At 49.7% G+C, this 20,658-nt stretch overlaps 1 protein-coding gene across 1 annotated transcript in view; it reads left to right on the top strand.

Moving 5' to 3' along the window:
- Positions 1-1,784: 1,784 nt before the first annotated feature.
- WDR62 (WD repeat domain 62) overlaps positions 1,785-20,658 on the top strand; it is a 37,179-nt gene continuing 18,305 nt past the window's right edge. The window contains exons 1-13 of the mRNA XM_043995373.1: positions 1,785-1,988; positions 6,019-6,110; positions 9,567-9,629; positions 10,707-10,764; positions 11,059-11,229; positions 12,592-12,729; positions 13,301-13,483; positions 13,695-13,855; positions 14,352-14,541; positions 14,852-14,989; positions 15,862-16,040; positions 16,271-16,362; positions 16,785-16,910. Coding sequence (XP_043851308.1) covers positions 1,785-1,988; positions 6,019-6,110; positions 9,567-9,629; positions 10,707-10,764; positions 11,059-11,229; positions 12,592-12,729; positions 13,301-13,483; positions 13,695-13,855; positions 14,352-14,541; positions 14,852-14,989; positions 15,862-16,040; positions 16,271-16,362; positions 16,785-16,910 — 1,795 coding nt within the window. The remainder of the gene's footprint in view (positions 1,989-6,018; positions 6,111-9,566; positions 9,630-10,706; positions 10,765-11,058; positions 11,230-12,591; positions 12,730-13,300; positions 13,484-13,694; positions 13,856-14,351; positions 14,542-14,851; positions 14,990-15,861; positions 16,041-16,270; positions 16,363-16,784; positions 16,911-20,658) is intronic.

Here is a 20,658-nt window from a genome sequence, read left to right as displayed (position 1 = left end):
CTTATTTCCAAGATATCTAAGGAACTGATTAAATTTTATAAGAATAAGTGCTATTCCCCAGTTGATAAGTAATCTAAGGATATGAAGTCAGTTCTCAGCAGAAGAAACCCAGGCTATCATTAGCCTGGTGGGAGGACAGGGGGAATGTTCCAAATGTCTACTAATAATTAGAGAAACTCAAATTAAAGCCATTCTGAGATTCCACCTTACACTCAGCAATATGGAAAATATGACAAAAAAAGAAAATGATAAATGTTGGAGGGGCTGTGGGAAAACAGGCACATTGACCTGGGAACCCAGCTATACCACTGTTAGGTCTATACCAAAAGAGATCAAAGAAAGAGGAAAAGGTCTCATATGCACAAAAATATTTGTAGCAGCTCTTTTTTTGTAGTGGCAAAAAAATCTGAGGAGCTAAAAGCATGTCCATCAATTGAGGAATAGTTGAATAAGTTGTGGTATATTAATGTGATGGACTACTATTTTGATATAAGAAGTGAGGGAATAGATGATTTCAAAAAGATATGGAGGGCAGCTAGGTGGTGCAGTGGATAGGGCCCCGGCCCTGGAGTCAGGAGTACCTAAGTTCAAATCCGGCCTCAGACACTTAACTAGCTGTGTGACCCTGGGCAAGTCACTTAACCCCCATTGCCTCACTTAAAAAAAAAAGATATGGAAAGACTTAAATGAACTGATGCAGTGATGTGAGCAGGAGCAGAACAATTTATACTATAACATCAATATTGTAAAAATGAACATTTCTGAAGACTTTTATAAACTGAAGAATGAAATGAACAGAACCAAGAGAATGATTTACCTGATAACAACCCTAAAAAGAAACAACCTTGAAAACTGTTAAGAACTGCCCTGTTAAGAACTGCCTCTTTTTTGTATCCCAATGCAATGCCAGACACATTGGTGCTTAATAAATTTTTTTGATTGGTTGAATTCTAATTAATACAACGATCATCCATGATTTCAGAGGATGTGTGACGAAACATACTATTACAGATTTACGTTGCAGAGTGAGACATGTTTTTATGAACTATGTGGGAATTTTGTTTCTCTTTTCTTTTATTTCCAATGAGCTGAGGGTAGGAAGGAAATAGATTTCTCTTTATTTTATTTTTATTTTTGGTGAGGCAATTGGGGTTAAGTGACTTGCCCAGGGTGACAAAGATAGTAAGTGTCAAGCGTCTGAGGTCGAATTTGAACTCAGGTACTCCTGAATCCAGGGCCGGTGCTCTATCCACTGCGCCACCTAGCTGCCCTTCTCTTTACTTTAAACACCAAAAAAAGACGGGGTCCGGGGTGAGGGAGGGGGTGGGCGTGATAAAGGAAGTTGCAGCAGAGGTCACTGTATTAGTTTCACTTGTTTTATTTTGTTACAGGAGATTTCTCGCGGAGTCGGGGTAATCTGTAAATGTTTGCGTGGTAAAAGCACGTCCACACATTTTTAATTTTAAAAACTTTCCTGCATCAGACGATAGTGAAGGAGGGGAATCGAACTCCTAACCTTGTTGTTTGGGCGAGCCCCGCTCTCCCTCTGCGCCACCACCCGCCAGTGACGCGCGTCCGCCCAGGCCCGCCCCTGTCCGCTTATTGGCTGGACGCGGGACCGGCCGCTCGGCCATTGGCCAGGCCTGGAGCGGGACCTAGCCAATCGCCCGGGAGCGCCGGCTTTTCCCGCGGCGGTTCGGAGAGAGCAGCCGTTGCGACGACTAACGGTCTCTCCGCTCGTCCCGATCGACGCCGGGATCGTCGGGAGGGCGCCTAGGGCCGGGATGGCGGCCCCGGAGCCCGGCGTCGGCAGCTACGGGAGGAGCGAGGCGGGGCCCCGCGGGGAGAGGGAGAGGCAGCCGCCTCAGGCCGCCGGGGGCCCGGTCCCGGTCCGCAGGGGCCTGGTCTCCCCGCCGCCGCCCCCGCCGCTCTGCCTGAGGCGGCGTGTGAGGCTCCAGCCGGGGCCCGAGGAGACCGTGCAGAGCCGGGTGAGGACGAGCCGCGCCGCCCCGCCCCCTCCCTCGGAGACCGCCCCGCCCCCTCCTCCTCAGGGACCGCCCCCTCCTCCTCTGGGACGTGCTGACCTCGCCCCGCCTCTTTCTCAGGGACCGCCTCGCCCCCGCTGACCTCGCGCGCAGCCCGGCCCCGGCCCCCCAGACTCTTCTCTTCCCACCCCCTGCCCCTCAGGCCCCGCCGACCCCTGGGACCGCCCGCCCCGCGTTCCCCGCTACCCCCGCCCCCTCCCTCCGGACCCCGCTCTTTTCTCCACCTGCATTGGGAGCCCAAGCGCACCTGTTGGAGCGTGGGGTCTGCTCCCCGGGCCTCAGTTTCCTCCTCTGTAAAATATGGGGCGGTCTTCGGGGTGATCTCAGTCACTGACCGTCCCTTCCCTTGAAAGACACCCCCACCCCAACACTGCCTAGAGGGTGGCGAGATGCCAGGGGCTCCCTCCTCCTTTAATGCCCTTCCAACCCTGGGCTCAGCAGATTCTCCCGTACCCCCAGGCAGCCGTTGGGGGTGTGTGGGTAGATGGGTGGCCTTCCGCAGGACCCATGTTCAAATCCAGCCTCATTCGCCTACTAGCGGTGTGACCCTGGGCAAGTCATTTAACCCCTCTTAGCCTCAGTGTAAAGTAAGTCGGTTGGACTAGCTGGCCTGAGAGATAGCACTAGGTTTCAGTGGGTGACCCCCGCCCTGGGCCCTGGGGCTGAACCTTTCCCGGCTGCCCCTCTTTCTTCTAGGCCTGGAGTGGGGGTGAGAGGAGGGGGTCCCTTCCTTGGGATCTGGTTGCTAATGTGACTTGACCCTCCAAGCCGCGGCCTCTTGTTCTAACTCTGCCTGGAAACCTTTGGGCTCTGGAAGGTTCTTACGGGCTCTGTGCTGTCCATGGGCACTTGGACCCCCCCCCCCCCAACCTAATTCTGAACCAATGGGATCATCATGCAGCGTTCAAGCCGGAAGGCACCTTTGGCAGTCTGGTCAAGCTTATGGGGCCTCTCTCAGAATAATCAAAAATTTTTTTAGAGTTCACAAATTCCCCCCCTCCCCCTCAACTCCCACTCTGGCCCAACCCCCTCATTTTACGGGGAGGAGATGAAAGCCCATGAAGGTGAAATTCCTCAGTCACACAGTAGGGCTCCTGGCTCCTGGTTTCCTACTTCGGGTGTTATTGTTCAGTTGTTTCAGTCAAATCCGACTCTTCATGATCCCATTTGGGGTTTCCTTGGCAAAGAGTGGAGTGGTTTGCCATTTCCTTCTCCACCTCATTTTACATATGAGGAAACTCAGGCAGACAGGGTAAGGGACTTACCCAGGGTCACATAGCTAGGAAGTGTTTGAGGCCAGATTTGAACTCAGGAAGATGAGTCTTCCTGATTGCAGCTCTGGTGCTCTAGCCATTGCACCACATTGCCCCCCTCCTACTTTTGGTGCTCCAGTCCTAGCCCCCACAGACCTAGACCCTGATGGCATTTTTCAGTCTGTAGAGCTGAAGGGACTGGTGTGAGCAACCATGGGCTCATTCCCAACCAAAATGGTAGAACAAGGTGCGTAAAGAGAGGAGAGGAGCCTTGAACGAAGTAGCTTTAGGACGTGCAGAAAGAAGACAGAAGTCTTTGAGAACACTTCTTGATATTATGTTGGTTCAGACCTTGGCCCTGAAACCCAGCTTCTCAGATCAGAAGGAATTGGGGATGGCACTTGGGCCTGCAGCACATTTGTTAGGACAAAAATATTTAGCCAGCTGGCCCTTAGCAATCCAAGGTGGTGCAGATGAATTCTTAGATAAAGGGCATCAAGGGAATTACTACGAGCAGCTGGAGCAGGTGCCTGGCATGGAGGATGGCCTAATAACTTTGAGGGGGTGCCCATGCCAGGAGAGCTGGGGGTATCCAGCCCAGCGTTCTGTCTGAGCAATGGCAGCATTGGTAGATCAGCAGCTTGTCCCCTGGGACACTGACCTCTTAAGGCTAAAGGTTGACCCTGAACAGGGCCTGCTCTCAAATCATTGGGACCCTATTGGCAGGGGACCGTGAAGCCTTTTTTGGGTGGAGTGAGACTCCAGTCACTCTCCCCTATCTCTGACACGTTGTCTTGTATGTGGTAGGTGTTTGAGAGTTATCTGTTGATTTCTTCTGGAGAACAATGGAGGCTTGAGTTCTGGTCAGGTCATCCTCACTGTGCCTTACTTTCTCTCTTTTGAAACGGGCAAGATGGGTCTAGGCCTCTCTTCACAGACCTGGAAAGTGCTACCATTCTGCATTTTGTCAAAGCTTGAGCCAAGGCTTCCGTTCTGGCCATGTGGACAAAATGAAGAAATATGGCCTAGTTGATAGGGCTGAATTCTGTTCAAGTTAAATGACTAGACCCAAAGAGGCCTTGGTCATTCATGGTTTGTTGTCAGCTTAGCAGCAGGTCTCTAATGGAGTGCCACAGGGATCCAGCCTTGGTTTCAGGCTCTTTAATGTTGTTATCAGTGTTTTGAATGGAAGCCAAGATAGTGTGCTTGCTGAATTACAGACGGCCAATCTGGCAGGGATAGCTAATGCCCTGGGTAATGCAGAGTCAGCTTCAGAATTTGAAGAAAGAGCCATCTCTGATGAGGTGACATTTAATAGGCAGCCTCTCTGAAGAATTAAATCACAGAGGGTCACCCAGAGGGCAGTGGAGAGGTGCATGGTGGGAGGGAACAGTCTAGAACCCAGGCCAAGTGCACCGTTGCAGAGGAGGTAGTGAGAGTGTATGTGTGTGGGGGATAATTAGAGGCCCCATGACTAGGTCAAGAGGTCTAGAGGAAGGGCTCCCCAGGAGAGGATCCAATTATGGGGGGCCACAGAGAAGAGTCGCCCAAGATGGCAGTCACAGTAAGTGGAAATTCTGACTCTGGTAACAGTTACATCACAGTGACAGGAATAAGCTGAGAAAAGGAAGGTGAGGCAGCAGGGATCCAGTGAAAAAGATCTGGCAGTTTTAGTGACCACATCAAAACAGAGACAGCATCCCCTGAATCCTAGAGGGTTAAGACAGGAGTGGGTGTAATGTGTTCGTTCTAGGCCCCACACTGGAGGACGAATATCTGCAGTTTGGAGTGGGACCAGAGGAGGCTGACCAGGATCCCCTGCCAGATGGGGATCGGCTGAAGGATATTTAGTTTAAAGAAGAAAAGGGCCTGGGGGGAGGGTTTGGGGGAGGACACATTCTATGTCTCCAAAGTCTTTGTCATGTGGAAGAAGGACTGGACCTGTTACCTACGTCCCTGACAGGAGAACTAGAGGTAGGGAATAGAAGTTGGAGCAGTGGTTCCAGTTTAGTTGGAGAAAAACTTCCCTAACAAGTTAAGAGCTGTGTAAATGTGGAATGGCTAGCCTCAGAAGGTGGCGGTTCCACTTGACCAAGACCCTGGAGCTTTCTGGATGACCACTTGTTAGAAAAGTCACTGAGGGGGCAGCTAGGTGGCACAGTAGAAAGAGCACCGGCCCTGGAGTCAGGAGGACCTGAGTTCAAATCCAACCTCAGACACTTAACACTTACTAGCTGTGTGACCCTGGGCAAGTCACTTAACCCCAATTACCTCACCAAAAAAAAAAAAAAAGAAGAGTCACTGAGGAAGTCTCTTGGTTGGTGTAGTTTGCATTTGAATGGAAGCCATGTGAGCTTCCTGCCTGCTGTAAGGGTCCATGAATTTTAGCAAGGGCTTCTGGAGGGAGTAACTGGGTCTGCTCCCTGTTTTTCTCTTGTGCCTGATACTCATCCCAGGTAACCAGCCCATCTAGGATAAAGCTACCTGAACTTACCTCCAAAGTGTTCAGGTCCTGCCCTGCTCACCTCACTCTCTGTAGTTAAGGAGTGATTTGGGATCCTGTTTCATATATCCAGCCCCAGCCTCAGGCCAGGTGCCTGTGGCTCCTGAGGTTTTACTGGTTCCTGGGAGCAGGTAGGCATGAGTGTCCTAGGCTGGCTTCAGTGGACTCTGGGGGAAATCCAGCAGGTCTTTGATTTTCGTTTTCTCCTTGGGAGCAGGTGACACTGGAGAAAGTACTGGGCATTACAGCCCAAAACAGCAGCGGCTTAACGTGTGACCCAAACACAGGCCACATTGCCTACCTGGCTGGGTGAGTACTGTGCCTGGTACTTCTGTGCTCTGAGCTAGGGGGTAGGATACCTGGGCTCTCCCTCCAGTTGTTCATGGCATGCTGTGCAGACTCCAAGCCTCTCTTCTTATTATTCAAAGGAGATCCCACCACCTAGATCTTAGCTTCTTCTCTAGGCTGGAGAAGAACTAGATTTGAGTAGGAAAAGTTCTGAACCCTAACCCGCTAATCCTTCATCTAACTCCAACTTGGTCATAATGAATCCTCCTTTTGGATATATTGCTGTTAGATGTTTCCTAAAATTTTGGTATAAATAGTCATTAGTAATATCTGCTCTATCTGCTCTCTCTACCCCTCCTTGACACCCCAAGGAGGTCACTGACAGAAAGAAAGTTTCCGTGAGTACCTTCCATTAAAAGAATCAGTTAAGCGAAATCAGTTAACATTGTGATTGTAACTGATGGATGCACATGAAACATTCTGCTCTCGTGGTTCACCTTAACAGAGAGGAGAATGTGCTCCAGACATCATTCATCTGGAACCCACATAGCCCATTGTATTTGACCTGAATTCTGTTGTACTTGAGCACTATCTTCATTTCCATCATTGTGGTCATTGTATATATTGTCCTCTTGGTTCTCCCCAACCCAGTATCAATTTATACTAGCCTTCTCTCATTATTCATATTGATTTCTCCTGATGGCACCATATTATCCAATTCATTCATATAACAGTTTGGCCAGTGTTCCGTCAAGGAAACATTTTGTTTCTTGAGGAACAACAGGGGGGACTGTAATGATTGGAATAACGCCACCTGCTGGATACTTACTGTAGAAGAGTTCTGCCCATGAAGGGAAGGTCTTTGAGGGCAAGACCAGGAGTCAGGAAGTGACGCGGGCTAGTGGGAGGAGGAAGGAAGAGACTGGCGCTCAGTCTCGCTCTCTTTCCTGGGGACGCTGGCGGAGAAGGGAGCTAAAAATGTGCTCTCCCTTTAATAGATAGAAATCTAGGCCTTTCTCTCTCTCTTTACCAAATTCTTGTTTTCCTTAATAAATGCTTAAAAGTCTAACTCTTGCTAAAGCTTATAATTTATTGGCGACCACTCATTAGATATTTTAGACAGACTAGCTAGAATTTTAGCCCTTAACAGCCAGCCATTCTCCAGTCCATGGATGCATACTTTATTTTCACCTTTTTGCTAGTACCAATAGTTCCATGAATATTTTGTTACCCCATGGAACTTTCTGTCAGTGACCCCCTTGGGGTATAAACCTAAACCTAGCAGAGAAAGAGAACTATGGAGCAGTAATCCCTATAAATATAGAGGCAAATTTTTAAGTAAAATTTTAGCAAACATACAACTGCGGTCTATCCAAAAGAAGAATTTATCATGACCAAGTTGGAGTCATGCCAGGGATCAGAGGAATAGTTGAGCAATAGGAAAATTAGTAGCACAATTAACCATATAAATAACAAAAAGCACAGTCTTATCAGTAGGTTCAGAAATTCCTTTAACAAATATGTCAGTCCTTTATGTTAAAAATCCTAAACTGTCTATTTTTGGAAAGACCTTTTTTTAACAGGATTAAAAATATTTGTCAAGAAGCAAGAGCTAACACTGTCTGTAATAGAGGAATCCCGGAAACTTTTCTAGTTTGATAAGGGCTGAAGCAAGAGTTCCTCCTCTCTTCTTTAGTACTTGACATAAGACTAGACATGGTCATTATGTCAGTAAGACAGGAGAAAGAAATGAAAGGAATAAACAAGGGGAAGAGGAGGCAAAATTATCTGTATTTGTAGACATCTGATAGTTTAACTTAGAAAACTCTAGGGAATCAGTGAAGAAGCTCACCAAGATGATCAATAGCATCTTTAGAACAGCAGCAGACAAAATAAATCCACAAAAATCATCAACCTTTGTATAAGTTATCAACAGAAACTAGGAGAAAAAGACAGACATTCCAGACATTTGCAGTAATTACAAATGCATAAAAGATTGGCCATAAACCTACCACAATCCACTTGACCCTTACTTAGATATAACTATAAAGCTACTTATAAAAGTAAAGAAAGGGATTGAAGAGATGGTGGTAATGGCTGGGTCAGTATAAGAAAAATGAGGGGCGGCTAGGTGGCGCAGTGGATAAAGCACAGGCCCTGGATTCAGGAGTACCTGAGTTCAAATCCGACCTTAGACACTTAACACTTACTAGCTGTGTGACCCTGGGCAAGTCACTTAACCCCAACTGCCTCACTAAAAAAAAAAAAATAGGGAAAAAAAAAAAAAAGAAAAATGATAGTCAAAGTAGATTTACAGATTTAATCCTTTACCAATTAAACTACCAAATGCACCCTATAGAACTAGAAAAAGCAATAATAAAATTCCTGTGGAGGAAAAAGAAAGTTCCCAGAAGTTAAGGGGAAGATGAAAAAAATAAAGGAAGGGAAAAAAGCCTTTTATTACTAGACCTCTATACTTTAAGGTAAACATCAAAACTATTTGGTTACTGGTTAAAAAGGAGAAAAGCGGCTCAGTAATTCCAGAATTCGAGCTTCTCTTTATTTTCTGAGAAGAGGGCACGACGGTGGTGAGGTGGGGAACAGGGAGGTGATTGGTGAACGATGTGTTTAAACATATAGCTTATACAATATACCACCTTATGTTCCAGATAGAAAAATTATCTAACTACAGAAGGTCATATCACTAAAAAGAATTAGAGGAGAATGGAAAGTCAGGAATCTATAACTAGAAAAAAAATAAAGGAGATCTTATAAAAGACAAAAATAGATCCTTTTAAGTAGGTAAAATTAAAAAGCTTTTAGATGGACAAAATCAGCGCAGCCAGACTAAGAAGAAAAATGTTAAGGAAAAACTTTGTATCAACCCACCCTGAAAAAATGTACTCTCCAAAATCCACAGGAAATTGACACAAATTTCTAAGACTGAATTATTCCCTGAAAGATAAAGGGTTGAAGGACAAACACTGTTCTAAAGAAGTGATACAAACTCTCAACAAATGTGAAAAAAATGCCCTGAATCACCAGTTAGTGAAATGCAAATTAAAACAACTAAGGTATCACCTCACACTCTTCAAAATAGCCAAGACAGTAGAACATGCAAAGGGGAGGCTGGGGGAAACAGGGTTAGTGGCCCTTTGAGGTGATTCCATTGTGCTAGTTGAATTACAAAATTGTCTGGAACCTTTGATCTTGTAGCAGAAGAATCTGGGATGTAAAGTTGACCCTCCATCTTCTCTGAGTTCCTATCAAATAAATGAATTGTCTGAGGCTCATAAGGGGTGAAACGTGTAAATTGGGGTTTGGGTGTGGCCCCCCACAGTGAGGCCCTAATGAGGGGGCTACGTGGCCATGATGGGGAGTTACAACCGTGGCACCAAGGGGGTCATGTCCCTTGGGAGGCCCAGGGCCTGCCACAGGTATGGTGGCTCAAGCTTCTCTCTGTCTCTCTGTTTGCAGCTGTGTGGTGGTGATCTTAGACCCCAAGAAGAATGAGCAGCAGCACATCTTTAATACTGCCAGGTAAGGGGAAGATGTGGAATAGCAGTAATAGCCAGCATTTCTCTGGCTCTTTATGCTTTTAGGGTGGTTTTTACAACTCTGGGAGGTAAGTGCTATTCTTTTCTTTTTTGAGGGGCAATGAGGGTTAAGTGACTTGCCCAGGGTCACACAACTAGTAAGTATCAAGTGTCTGAGGCCAGATTTGAACTCAAGTCCTCCTGAATCCAGGGCCAGTGCTCTATACACTGCACCACCTAGCCGCCCCTGCTAAGTGCTATTCTTACAGGTAAGGAAACTGAGGCAGAATGAAGTTACTAAGGCAACACTTGAACTCAGGTTCTGAGTCCAACCCTATGCACTGTGCCACTTAGCTACCTAGTTGGAGTTAGGAGTGTACTGGGAGCAGCTGTGGGGCCTGTAGGAGTAAATAATTCCATCCCTTCCTAACAGATCACTGGTAGAGAGAGGGGTGTGTGCACGCATGTGCAGACATTCACACACACACACACACACACACACTCACACTCATTTTGGGAGAGCAGTGCCTTTTCTCTGATGTCCCCCCAATGTCTGCGGAGCTGAGGGCCAGCCCCAGGGGTAGGCCAGAGATTGGGCCACAGGGAGGGCTCTCTGGTATTTTCAAACAAAGCTTCTTGATTTCTTTTTTAGTTCATTTGTTCAGCATTTATTGAGTCCCTGTGATATGCAGGGATCTTTGCCTAGTGGCTGTCCTTGGGTGGGACATGTGGCCACCTTATAATGTGCCCCAGTATATAGACATTCCCTGAGTGTGGAGACTGGGGTGAAGCTTCTGTTGGTAGAGTTCTGATTGTTTGTTCCTCCATCTGACCCTCAAACCTTGCTCAGAGCCACTGGGCAGCTGTACTGCATTTTCAGCTACCCCGGGCACATTGCTCAGTCTGTGCCTGACTGGCAGGCCCTCACAAAGCTACTGTAGGCAGAGGACTGTGGCAACATCATAAATCTCCTTGGTTCAGTTTTCTCTGCAAGCTAGTGCTGGGAGAATGGTTTTAATGACTTGCAAACCATTTCTTGGGCAGGTAGAAAACTAATAGCCCCTTTCTTCTTGGTCCTCAGGAAAGCCCTGAGTGCACTTTCCTTCTCTCCTGATGGGAGATACATCGTGACCGGTGAGGTGAGTTAACAGTTGTCGGATGGTGAGGTGGCTCTGTAGCAACCTCTGATTATCTCTGGCTCCTCCAAGCTCATGGGCATTCCTGACACCGGCCTCATATGGCCCCCAGGGCTGACAGAAAGCACAGAGGAACAGATTCTGCCCTCCCTGCTTGATCCCAGGGTCCCAGACACTCACCCTCTGTGGCCTGGTCTGAAGCTCAGCCCTGACCACTGTGGGTCTAGAGCCATAGGTTGCCTGTCCTGCCTTGACTGTACCTGCCAATGTATCCCTGACACCTTCTGTCTCCTGCAGAATGGACACAGGCCGGCAGTTCGGATTTGGGATGTGGAGGAGAAGAGCCAGGTGGCAGAGATGCTGGGCCACAAGTACGGCGTGGCATGTGTGGCCTTCTCGCCAAACATGAAGCACATCGTGTCCATGGGTTATCAGCATGACATGGTGGTGAACGTCTGGGACTGGAAGGTACCCGCCCACCTACCCCCAAGCTGTATAGGGCCCCAGCCCCTCTTCTGAGCTTTTATTTAGTTCTTAAAATGCTTCCTCCCTCCTGGGGATGGTTTGGAAAGTGATTGGAGTCAAAGCAGATCACGTATCTCATGCTTGGTGAGCAATGCTGAATTGTCTGGGTGTTTATTGATTGGGCTGTGGGACACGGGTATCAAACACACAGGGAGAAGGCCAGACCCGGGGTCAGGATACTGAGGGGGCAGTTGGATGCCAGTCACTCTAATTCATTTTTTTTTTTATTTTGGGGAGGCAATTGGGGTTAAGTGACGTGCCCAGGGTCACGCAGCTAGTAAGTGTTAAGTGTCTGAGGCCAGATTTGAACTCGGGTCCTCCTGACTCCAGGGCTGGTGCTCTATCTACTATGCCACCTAGTTGCCCCTGGATGCCAGTCACTCTTATCTGTGTATTGGCACCCTGAGAGTCGCAAAGGGCTTTCCTCACCAGTCCTGGGAGGTGCTAGTGGGAATGTTACTGCATATTTCATTTTACAAATAAGGAAAACGAGGCCCAGAGCAGCCAGCTGACTCACGCACAGTCACCTAGCTAGTAAGCGTCTGGCATAGGAATGGAATCCAGACCTTGAAATCCTGAGTCCTATGCTGTTCCCACTGTCATAATGCTCCTAAATAGGAATCCCTTGGGCCCTCCCCAGCACCCCCTCTGCCTGGCCCATTGTTCCTGAGTCCTTGGTGGGGCCACCAGTGGAGAAACAGGTTTGACTGCCTCAGTTCTGCAGTCAGCTGGGGACCGTGGCCCTGCTGCTCCCCTTTCCAGGCCTGGCCTGGCTCTGTCCTCCCCTGCCCCACCTATGAGTGGGAGAATGGGGGTCATGATCCCCTGGGGATTTCACCCTGGCGATCTTCCCAGTGTGACTGCTAGGAGCCATTGTGTCTCGGAGAGGAGACTCTGTCCTGGGAGGGGCAGCATCTGCCTGGCTGGACCTTCAGGGGCAAGGAGAGAAGGCAGCTCTGGAGGGTGTGGGAGGGCAGCGATGGCCCACAAGGCCAGTCTGCACAGTCTCTGCAAGGGGCTGAGGAAGGGGTCAAGAAACCGATGATGGAGGACAGTGTCTGAGCATGTTAAGTTAAGCACCTGCTCCATGCCAAGCTCTGGGCTAAGCCCTGGGGGCACAGAGAAAGGTAAAAACCCAGCCCATGCCATCACAGATGCTAGGTCCAGAACTTGGCACAGGAGAAGCCATCTGCAGTGCACACAGACGGGACAGGGCGTGGCAGCTGGGCAGGACCCGGCTGCCTGCCCGGGACCAGGCCACCCTGTGGATGTTGGGGACCAACCGTTTGTCCCTGACGCTTCTAGAGAGACAGCGTGGTTGCCTCCAACAAGGTGTCATGTAAGGTCATCGCCATCTCGTTTTCTGAGGACAGTAGCTACTTTGTGACCGTGGGCCATCGGCACGTCAAGTTCTGGTTCTTGGAGGTGTCCAGGGAAGCAAAGGTGAGACAGACAGACAGACACAGATCGGGGTGGGGTGGAAAAACAGGGAGGGGGGAGCTGAAGGAAAATGGGGGATATGGGGAGGCAAAGCAAGGAGGCTTGGCCCAGGGCCCTGTAGGTCTCCTTGGGATCTGGGCAGTGTTCACTTTGGTTCCATTCTGTCCTTCAACAAACACTTGTCGAAGGCCTGCGGTGCTCAAGGCCTCAGTAGTTCCCCTCTATGTTCTGTTTTGTTTCTGGGTAGTCATTGCTTAGCTTCTGCCTCTGGCCCTGATTATGACTGCCCCCCCTCGGACTCTAGCTCAGCTCCTTAGCTGGCTGCAGGATGGGCCCCGGGCACTAGCTTTTCACTCTTTGACCTCCTTCTTCCTTCCTTTGCTGGCCCTGGGCCCATTTCCCAGCTCTTTGTCCTGTTCCCTTCCTGCCCTGGCCCCCAGTGGGTGGTCTGCTATCCACAGGCCTCTCTAGGTGACCCAAGCAGGGGCCTTTCCCCAGCCCTTGCCCAATGTGAGGCTATGTTGGCTGTGGTGCTGCTGGTACAGAGCTGTGAACTGTCCCCTTTTCCCCTTAGGTGACTGGCACAGTGCCCCTGGTGGGGCGCTCTGGCATCCTGGGAGAGCTGCACAACAATGTCTTTTGTGGCGTCGCCTGCGGAAGGGGCAGGATGGCGGGCAACACCTTCTGTGTGTCCTACTCGGGTCTCCTCTGCCAGTTTAATGAGAAGAGAGTCCTAGAAAAGTGGATCAACCTAAAGGTGCCCACATCCTTCTGTTCTTAGGAGTCTCTCTTGATGCTTTGAAATCTCTTATATTCCAGGAACCCATGGAAACACCCCATAACCTGTCCCCCCACCCCTGCACTTGTGCATCTGAGCTGGGCTGGTGGGAGAGGGGCAGAGTGGATTGAGCTATAAAAGATCTCTTGGAGGCCAAGGCATGACCCTGCCTCCCACCCTTTGCCCACAGGTCTCCCTTTCATCATGCCTGTGTGTCAGTGAGGATCTGATCTTCTGCGGCTGCACTGATGGGACAGTACGCATCTTCCAGGCACATGACATGCATTATGTGACCAACTTAGCCAGGCCCCACTACCTGGGCGTAGATGTGGCCCAAGGCCTGGATCCCAGGTACTCTAGCCTCAGAGCCCTGAGCTTGGAGCTGTCCCTGCCAGGGAGCATCAGCCTGAGCAAAGATGGGAGGAGAAAGCAGTGGTCCCTCACTGGTTCTTTGGATGTGTCCAGGGTCATGGCCATGCCCCAGTAGAGGGAGAGGGCTCCCATAGGCTCCTTGTAGGGGGAACAGCCACTGCACTTGGCTGAGTCTCACTCAGCATGACAGGCTGGCCTGGGAGAAAGCCTATAGCCACCAGCTTGGAAGAGACTGACACGCATTCCTGAAGCTCTCTTTAACATGGCTTCCTGGTGGCTGCCCATGGGCCTAGTATTATATTGGTCTAGAGAACCTACCCCTGGGGAGGGCACCTGGGCATGAAGACTGACTTTGTGGCAAATCCTTTTGGGAGATGTCTGTCATTAATCAAGTCCTTGAGTCTCCTAGGGAAAGGAGATGAAGGGTAAGCTCTTGGGTGTCGGTGAGAATGATAACACATCTTCTCTTGGTCAGCTTCCTCTTCTGTAGGAAGGCACAGTCAGTCTACCCAGACACAGTGGCACTGGCTTTTGACCCATGCCACCACTGGCTCTCATGTGTGTACAAGGACCACAGCATCTACGTCTGGGACATCCAAGACCTCACCAAAGTGGGCAAAGTGTGGTCTGATCTCTTCCACAGTTCCTACGTCTGGAATGTCGAGGTGAGGCGTTCCCTTTCCCTCTCTAAACTCTCCTACAAAATCTTAGAGGCAAAAGGCCCCAAGTCTGTCCCTGGAGGCTCTGCTGGCCACTGGCTTGGGTAGAATTATTTTGTTTTTGTTTGTTTGTTTTGTGGGGCAATAAGGGTTAAGTGACTTGCCCAGGGTCACACAGCTAGTAAGTGTCAAGTGTCTGAGGCCGGATTTGAACTCAGGTCCTCCTGAATCCAGGGCTGGTGCTTTATCCACTGTGCTGCCCCCTTGGGTAGAGTTGTGATGAGAGCCGCCTTCCACTGTCCTGGGGCTTCTCTAGGTCTACCCGGAGTTTGAAGACCAGAGAGCCTGTTTGCCCTCAGGATCCTTTCTGACCTGCTCCTCAGACAACACCATCCGCTTCTGGAACATGGACAACAGCCCAACCTCTGGCCGTCCCAAGAATGTTTTCAGCAACGTGAGTAGCTGTGGAGCTGATGCTCCTTTCTCCTTCCAAGGCAGGTTGGCCCCCACTCTGCCCAGACTCCCCCAAAGTATACTTTGCCTCTGAACCTTGATAGAGGGTGAAGGTGGGGAAAGAGGGAAGGAATGATTTCCCATTTCTCCACTCACTCCGTACTCCGTGTTCCTGGGCCAGTGTTGATTTATTCCCTTTAAAAACGTGGTTGTCTAAATCGTGATCAACTTGGGTCTTCAGCTCAGCTTGGCTACAGTGTGTCTTTGACCCTGTAAAGATGCCAGGAGCAAAGGGCAAGCAGGGAGCAGGCATTTTGCCAGGTCGTGGTTTCTGGGGGCAAGCAGTTTGATAGAGGTTATCCCTGCGGACTCCCTTGTCTTGCTTAAATTGTCCTGAAGCAATCTAGCCCCAAACATGAAGATGTACCATTAGAAGCAGTGACCCTTTCTTGGGCACCTCTTGTAAATAGGGCTCAGGGTTAGGGGTTCGATCCCTGCCCTTTAGATGGGACAGGACAGCTGCATATTTAGACAGTGATGCTCTCCTGCATTGGGAGCTGTGGATCACTGAGGGATGGGGAAGGCTTCATGCCACAGGGAGGTTAGGTCCCGGTCATTGCCCTGCCCCCTTCATCAGTCCCATTGTCTCAGGTGTTTCTGAGATGCCTCCTCCCTGCAGGACAGCTGGGTCTCCTCACTGTGGCTTGGGCCTGGCCCTGCATTTGTCTTTGTGGCAGTCCTGGACTCTCCATGGTGGTGTCTTGATGGGAACATCTCAGGCCTCCTGGTGCTCTCTGGGTCTTGGCCTCTGACCTCATCGCCTTCTTTCCCAGATGACTGACTGTTACTGTTCCTTTTTCCTTTTCTTCAAAGAACCTACTAAAGGTGGTATATGTGGAAAATGACATCCAGCACCTGCAGGACATATCCCACTTCCCAGACCGGGGGAATGAGAACGGGACTCCTGTGGACGTGAAGTCGGGAGTTAGGGTCATGCAGGTCAGTCCTGATGGTCAGCACTTGGCCTCAGGCGACCGGAGTGGAAATCTGAGGCAAGTGTCACCCTCACAGGGCACCACTTTTGGTGAGGGACGGCCTCACATCGCTCAGAGTCCCCTTCCCCAGCTCCGTCCCCAGCACTGTCTCCCCACTCTGACCCTTGGGCTGACAGTAGACCAGGGGTATGCAGGCATTTGCCACTGGGCCAGGCAGGGCCAGACGTATGGGGCTAGGGCAGGCCTGGCTCTCCTGCCCACTGGTTGCGGGGTGTCTTGTTTTGCAGGATTCATGAGCTCAGGTTCATGGATGAGCTGATTAAGGTGGAAGCCCATGATGCAGAAGTTTTGTGTTTGGAATATTCCAAGCCTGAGACTGGTGAGGTTTTTTTCTTCTTCTTTGGGGTAGGAAAGAATGTGTCCAAGGAAGTGGAGAAATAGATGAACGAGGGAGGGGCTGAGGAGCTTCTTCCATGCCATGACCACACCATCCATCTCCTTCAGATTTCTTGGTGCAGGCGTGTAGAGAGCTCTGGATTCAGCTCAAGACTTTTAAAACTCAAGTTGGAGCTTGAGAGAAATTCTTGGATATTGTAAGGCAACATGACCCTTTGGGAAGGCCAAGCTCTCCAGAGACTGAGCTAACAGAGGAGAGAGCCTGAGAAAGAGCCTGAAGCAGGGGTGTGCTCAGCAAGCTAGGACCCAGGCTTTTGGGCACTGGGGCCCTGAGCAAGGCAGTGTGTAGGAGGCTGAGAAGGCGGGAGGACCTGCTGGGCAGCCTGGGTCCTCTTCTCTTGCCAGGGGTGACATTGCTGGCCTCTGCCAGTCGAGACCGACTCATCCATGTGCTCAACGTGGAGAAGAACTATAACCTAGAGCAAACCCTGGATGACCATTCTTCCTCCATCACGGCCATCAAGTTTGCAGGTGAGGATGTGCACAATCACAGACCTTCCCAATTAGAAAGGACCCCAGTCGCCATCTCTTCCACCCCATGCTTGAAAAATAACCCTCCTCCTTTATGACATGGGGAGATGTGGTCGTCCAGCCTTTGCTTGAAGAAATCCAAAGGGACTCCCTCTCCCTCTCCCAGCCCCCACCCTCAATGCCCAAGGCAAGCCAGCCCACTTGGTCAGTTCTAATCATGTTCCTCACATCAGAGTTATGTGTTTCTTTGCAACTTCCTCCCATTGTTCTTAGTTCTTCCCTCTGGGCCCAGAAGGCCAAGTCTCAGCTGCTTCTGTATTGTGGTCTTGGTCTCATTCTGACCTGAAGGTGATAGGGCAGGGGATCAGGAAGGATGGCAGAGATGCCGGGACTGAAGGTGACTGATGAGGGCGAGGGGAGACAGAGAGGACTAGCAATGCATGGTGGGCATGTAGAGGATCAGTCGGTAAAGGTGGAGGTGCCTGGTGGAGTTGGCTCATTCAGAGCAAGGACTGAAAAGAGTTGGAGCTGGGAGAGGAGAAGTCAGGACTGATGGTGTGGTAGAGGGTCATTCTCAGAATGGGATGTAGAGCATAGACCGGAAGCTCAGGTGGCTGATGGGGCAGGGACCCTGAAGAAGAGTGGTGGGGAAGGGTTGGGGAAGGTGCATGTGACAGGAAGAGGTGCTTGGTGGGGATGGGGATTACAATAAGGATAGAGGTTATTTGGGGGCCCTGGGGAGATCTTGGTGACAGTCCCAGAAATGGGTGCAGAAAGCTCCAGGGCTGGAGAAGTGCTAAAACAGAGGGAAGAAGGTGATTAGATTTTTACCTGAGACTCTTGTGAGAAGACAGCTGAGCACCTGGTCTGGTTGCATTAGGGCCTGGCAGGATTCTTCCAATTGCCAGTTAGAGGCAGCTGAGCAGGTGCAAGTCATGGCTGGAGAAGAGGTGGGAACCCGTGAGAAATAAAGATGCCTCAGGGAGTCAGTGTGAAGAGGAGGCCAGGAGGCAAAAGGACCTTCTCTCCTCTCCAGGTTATCAGAAATTCAACTGAAAGATACTATGTGCCCACTCTGCAGGCAGTGAGGCCTAGTGGCTAGAGTGCCTGCCCTGGAGCCAGGAACACCGGCCTGGCCTCTAAGGCATCCTGGCTCAGACACAAATAGAAACGGGCCAGCAACTGATTGAGGAAACCGCAGTCAGCGTCCTCTGTGTTGCACTGTATTTTTAGTGACTTTATTTACTCTTTCTCAGGTCCATGTTAGTCTGGTTTGCACTCGGGTGCTTGTAGCCCTGGAGTTTTAACTACTCTGCTCTGGGCAACCCTGTGAGATCAAATAAACTGCACAGGATGGGCAGCTGTGCATTCTTAGGGGAAGTTCCCGCTGCCAGTGTCATCACAGGCCCAGTCAAGATCCAGCCTCCCTGTTAGCCCCTTGCTGTTTGCCAGATCCTGGGGGTACCAAGGCAAGAACAGACAGTCCCTGCCTCGAGAAGATTCCATCCTCTTGGAATGAGGTCAAGGGTGCAGATCCCTGTGCACACTCAGCTGAGAAAACAAGGAAGTTTGAGGAGGGAGAGAGTACTAACAACTGGTGAGAAGGCTTCATGGAGCAGGTGGCTCCTGCATTCCAAGTGTCCTTGGTCTGAGCCAAAGCATGGAGACACAAGAGGGAATGCCCAGTCTGGGGACCTTGAGATAGCTCCCTGGGGCTGGGATGCACACTTTGGGAAGGGGAGTAAGATGAAGAAAGTCTGGAAAGGCAGGCCAAGAGCAGGCCTGGAGGGTTTGAAATAATAGCAAAGCACTTCTTATTTGTCAAATCATGTTTTAAGTTAGGGTTAAATGCCAGTTTGAGGAATTTACATTTTATCCTCTTCCCATTAGGAAGTCACTGATGATGGAGAAGCAGAGTGGCCCATTCAAATCTTTGTCTTAGGAAGATGATTTGGGCACTTGTGTGGAAGATAAATTGGAGAAGGGAGAAGCTGGGAGTGGGAAAATGAGTAGGAAGCTATTGCAGTAATTCAGGAGAGAAGTGATAGGCATCTGAACTAGATTCAGGGCCCTGTGAGTGAGGGAAGGAAGGAGACAGATGGGAGAGATGTTGTGGGAAAACTCAACAGTTGATAGTAGAGTCAGGAGAGATTGAGGAAGAGTCAACTGGGATGACTGGGGGAAGGTATCATCCTAGACTAAAACAAGGAAGCGAGGGGGAGGGGCGGGAGCGATCTAGGGGAGATGTTCAGCAGATAGTTGGTTGTGTGTGACTGGCCGGCGCTCTGAAGAGAAGTGAAGCCTGGTCTGCACAGAGATGATAATTGAACTTGTGAGAACCGATGAGATCACCAGAGAAGAATGTAGAGAGAAGAGAAGAGATCTTCAGGAAGTGCTTTGGTGAATAACCAGTTCTTTAGGTGGAACATGGGTGATGAAGACTGAGGAAGACTGGAGGAAGGTCTTTAGAGACAAACAATAAAAAATACTCTTCAGAAGCACTGGAGGATCCCAAGTTGTGCCAAGAGATTTGAGGGTAGAAGAAGGACCCAGAGAAGGAGCGCTGAATGGTTAAAGCTTTGTGTTTGGTATAGGCTTCATTGGAACATGAGGCTTGAAAGGGACCTTTGAGATACCTGAGTTCAAGCCCGTGACTTTAGAGATGAGGAAACCTAACCTTGGGGGGATTTGCTGAAGTCCATAAGGTCGCCAGGAGTCAAGATTCAATCCTGTGTTATCTTTAACCCACCAGCTTTTCCCACCATCCCCTCAAATAAACCACTGGGTACCTGGGTGACCCTAGGCAAGTCACTTAACCCCTGTTTACCCGTTTCCTCAAGTGGAAAATGGGATTATAATAGCTCCTACCTTCCATGGTTGTTGTGAGGGATCAAATGAGATAGTAATGGTCAAGTACTTAGCACAGTGCCTGGCATATAAGTGCTAGCCATGTTACTGTCATTAATGTCCAGGATCCAGAAAGAAATGGTTCCCCCAGGAAAATAGTGCATGATGTCTTATGAAGTGGACATCGTTTGCACAGACGGCAAGTGACGGATGCCGTGGTGACCCCAGAGTGAACTGACCAGGGAGCCTTCCAGCTGGGGTTAGCCATTCTCTTGTGCCGTGATGCCGTTCCCTGAGAGGACCATGGTGTGAATAAGGCAGATCTTGGTGTGTTTCAGAGAAACTCCTGAGCCTTATCCAGCCTGTTGGCCAGTGCCCACTCCTGCTGGTCCATGAGGGGACTGGGGTATTTCCAGGCGCTGCCACCTAGAAGACATGGCCAGGCACTTCTAAAGTATGGGACAAGAAATGGATTTTGGGGCGCAGATGCAGTGTTTTCATCATAGCTACTATTTGACAGGAGGAGTTCAGTTCAATCCAGTGATTGTTTATTAAGCACCTACTATATGCAAAGAGTTCTCAAGGAGAAGCATATTTGGCTAGTTAACAGCTGGTTTAAGAAGACACTTCTAGGGAACAGGCTTTGGAATTTGGGATGGCGTTTTAAAGTACAGGACTATTGACTGCTTGACCCAGATGGATTGCACTTAATGAGGGAGGGCTAGTAAATTTTACTTTGTCTGAAGTTTTGTGAATTTGCTCAAGGACTTGAAATGCAAAAGGGAGAGTAATGAGAAAAAAAGGTTGGTATCTGCTCACCCAAATAGCAGAGAGCTGCTGCTACCATAGAAGAGGAGAGGAGTCCTAGAGAGGAGATGATAACCAAAGAAGGAGCTGGCAA

This window comes from Dromiciops gliroides, chromosome 3 (assembly GCF_019393635.1).
Source record: "Dromiciops gliroides isolate mDroGli1 chromosome 3, mDroGli1.pri, whole genome shotgun sequence".
NCBI classification, from domain to species: domain Eukaryota; kingdom Metazoa; phylum Chordata; class Mammalia; order Microbiotheria; family Microbiotheriidae; genus Dromiciops; species Dromiciops gliroides.
Note: the sequence above shows the minus strand (reverse complement) of the source record. Positions and strands in the feature narration are given on the sequence as shown.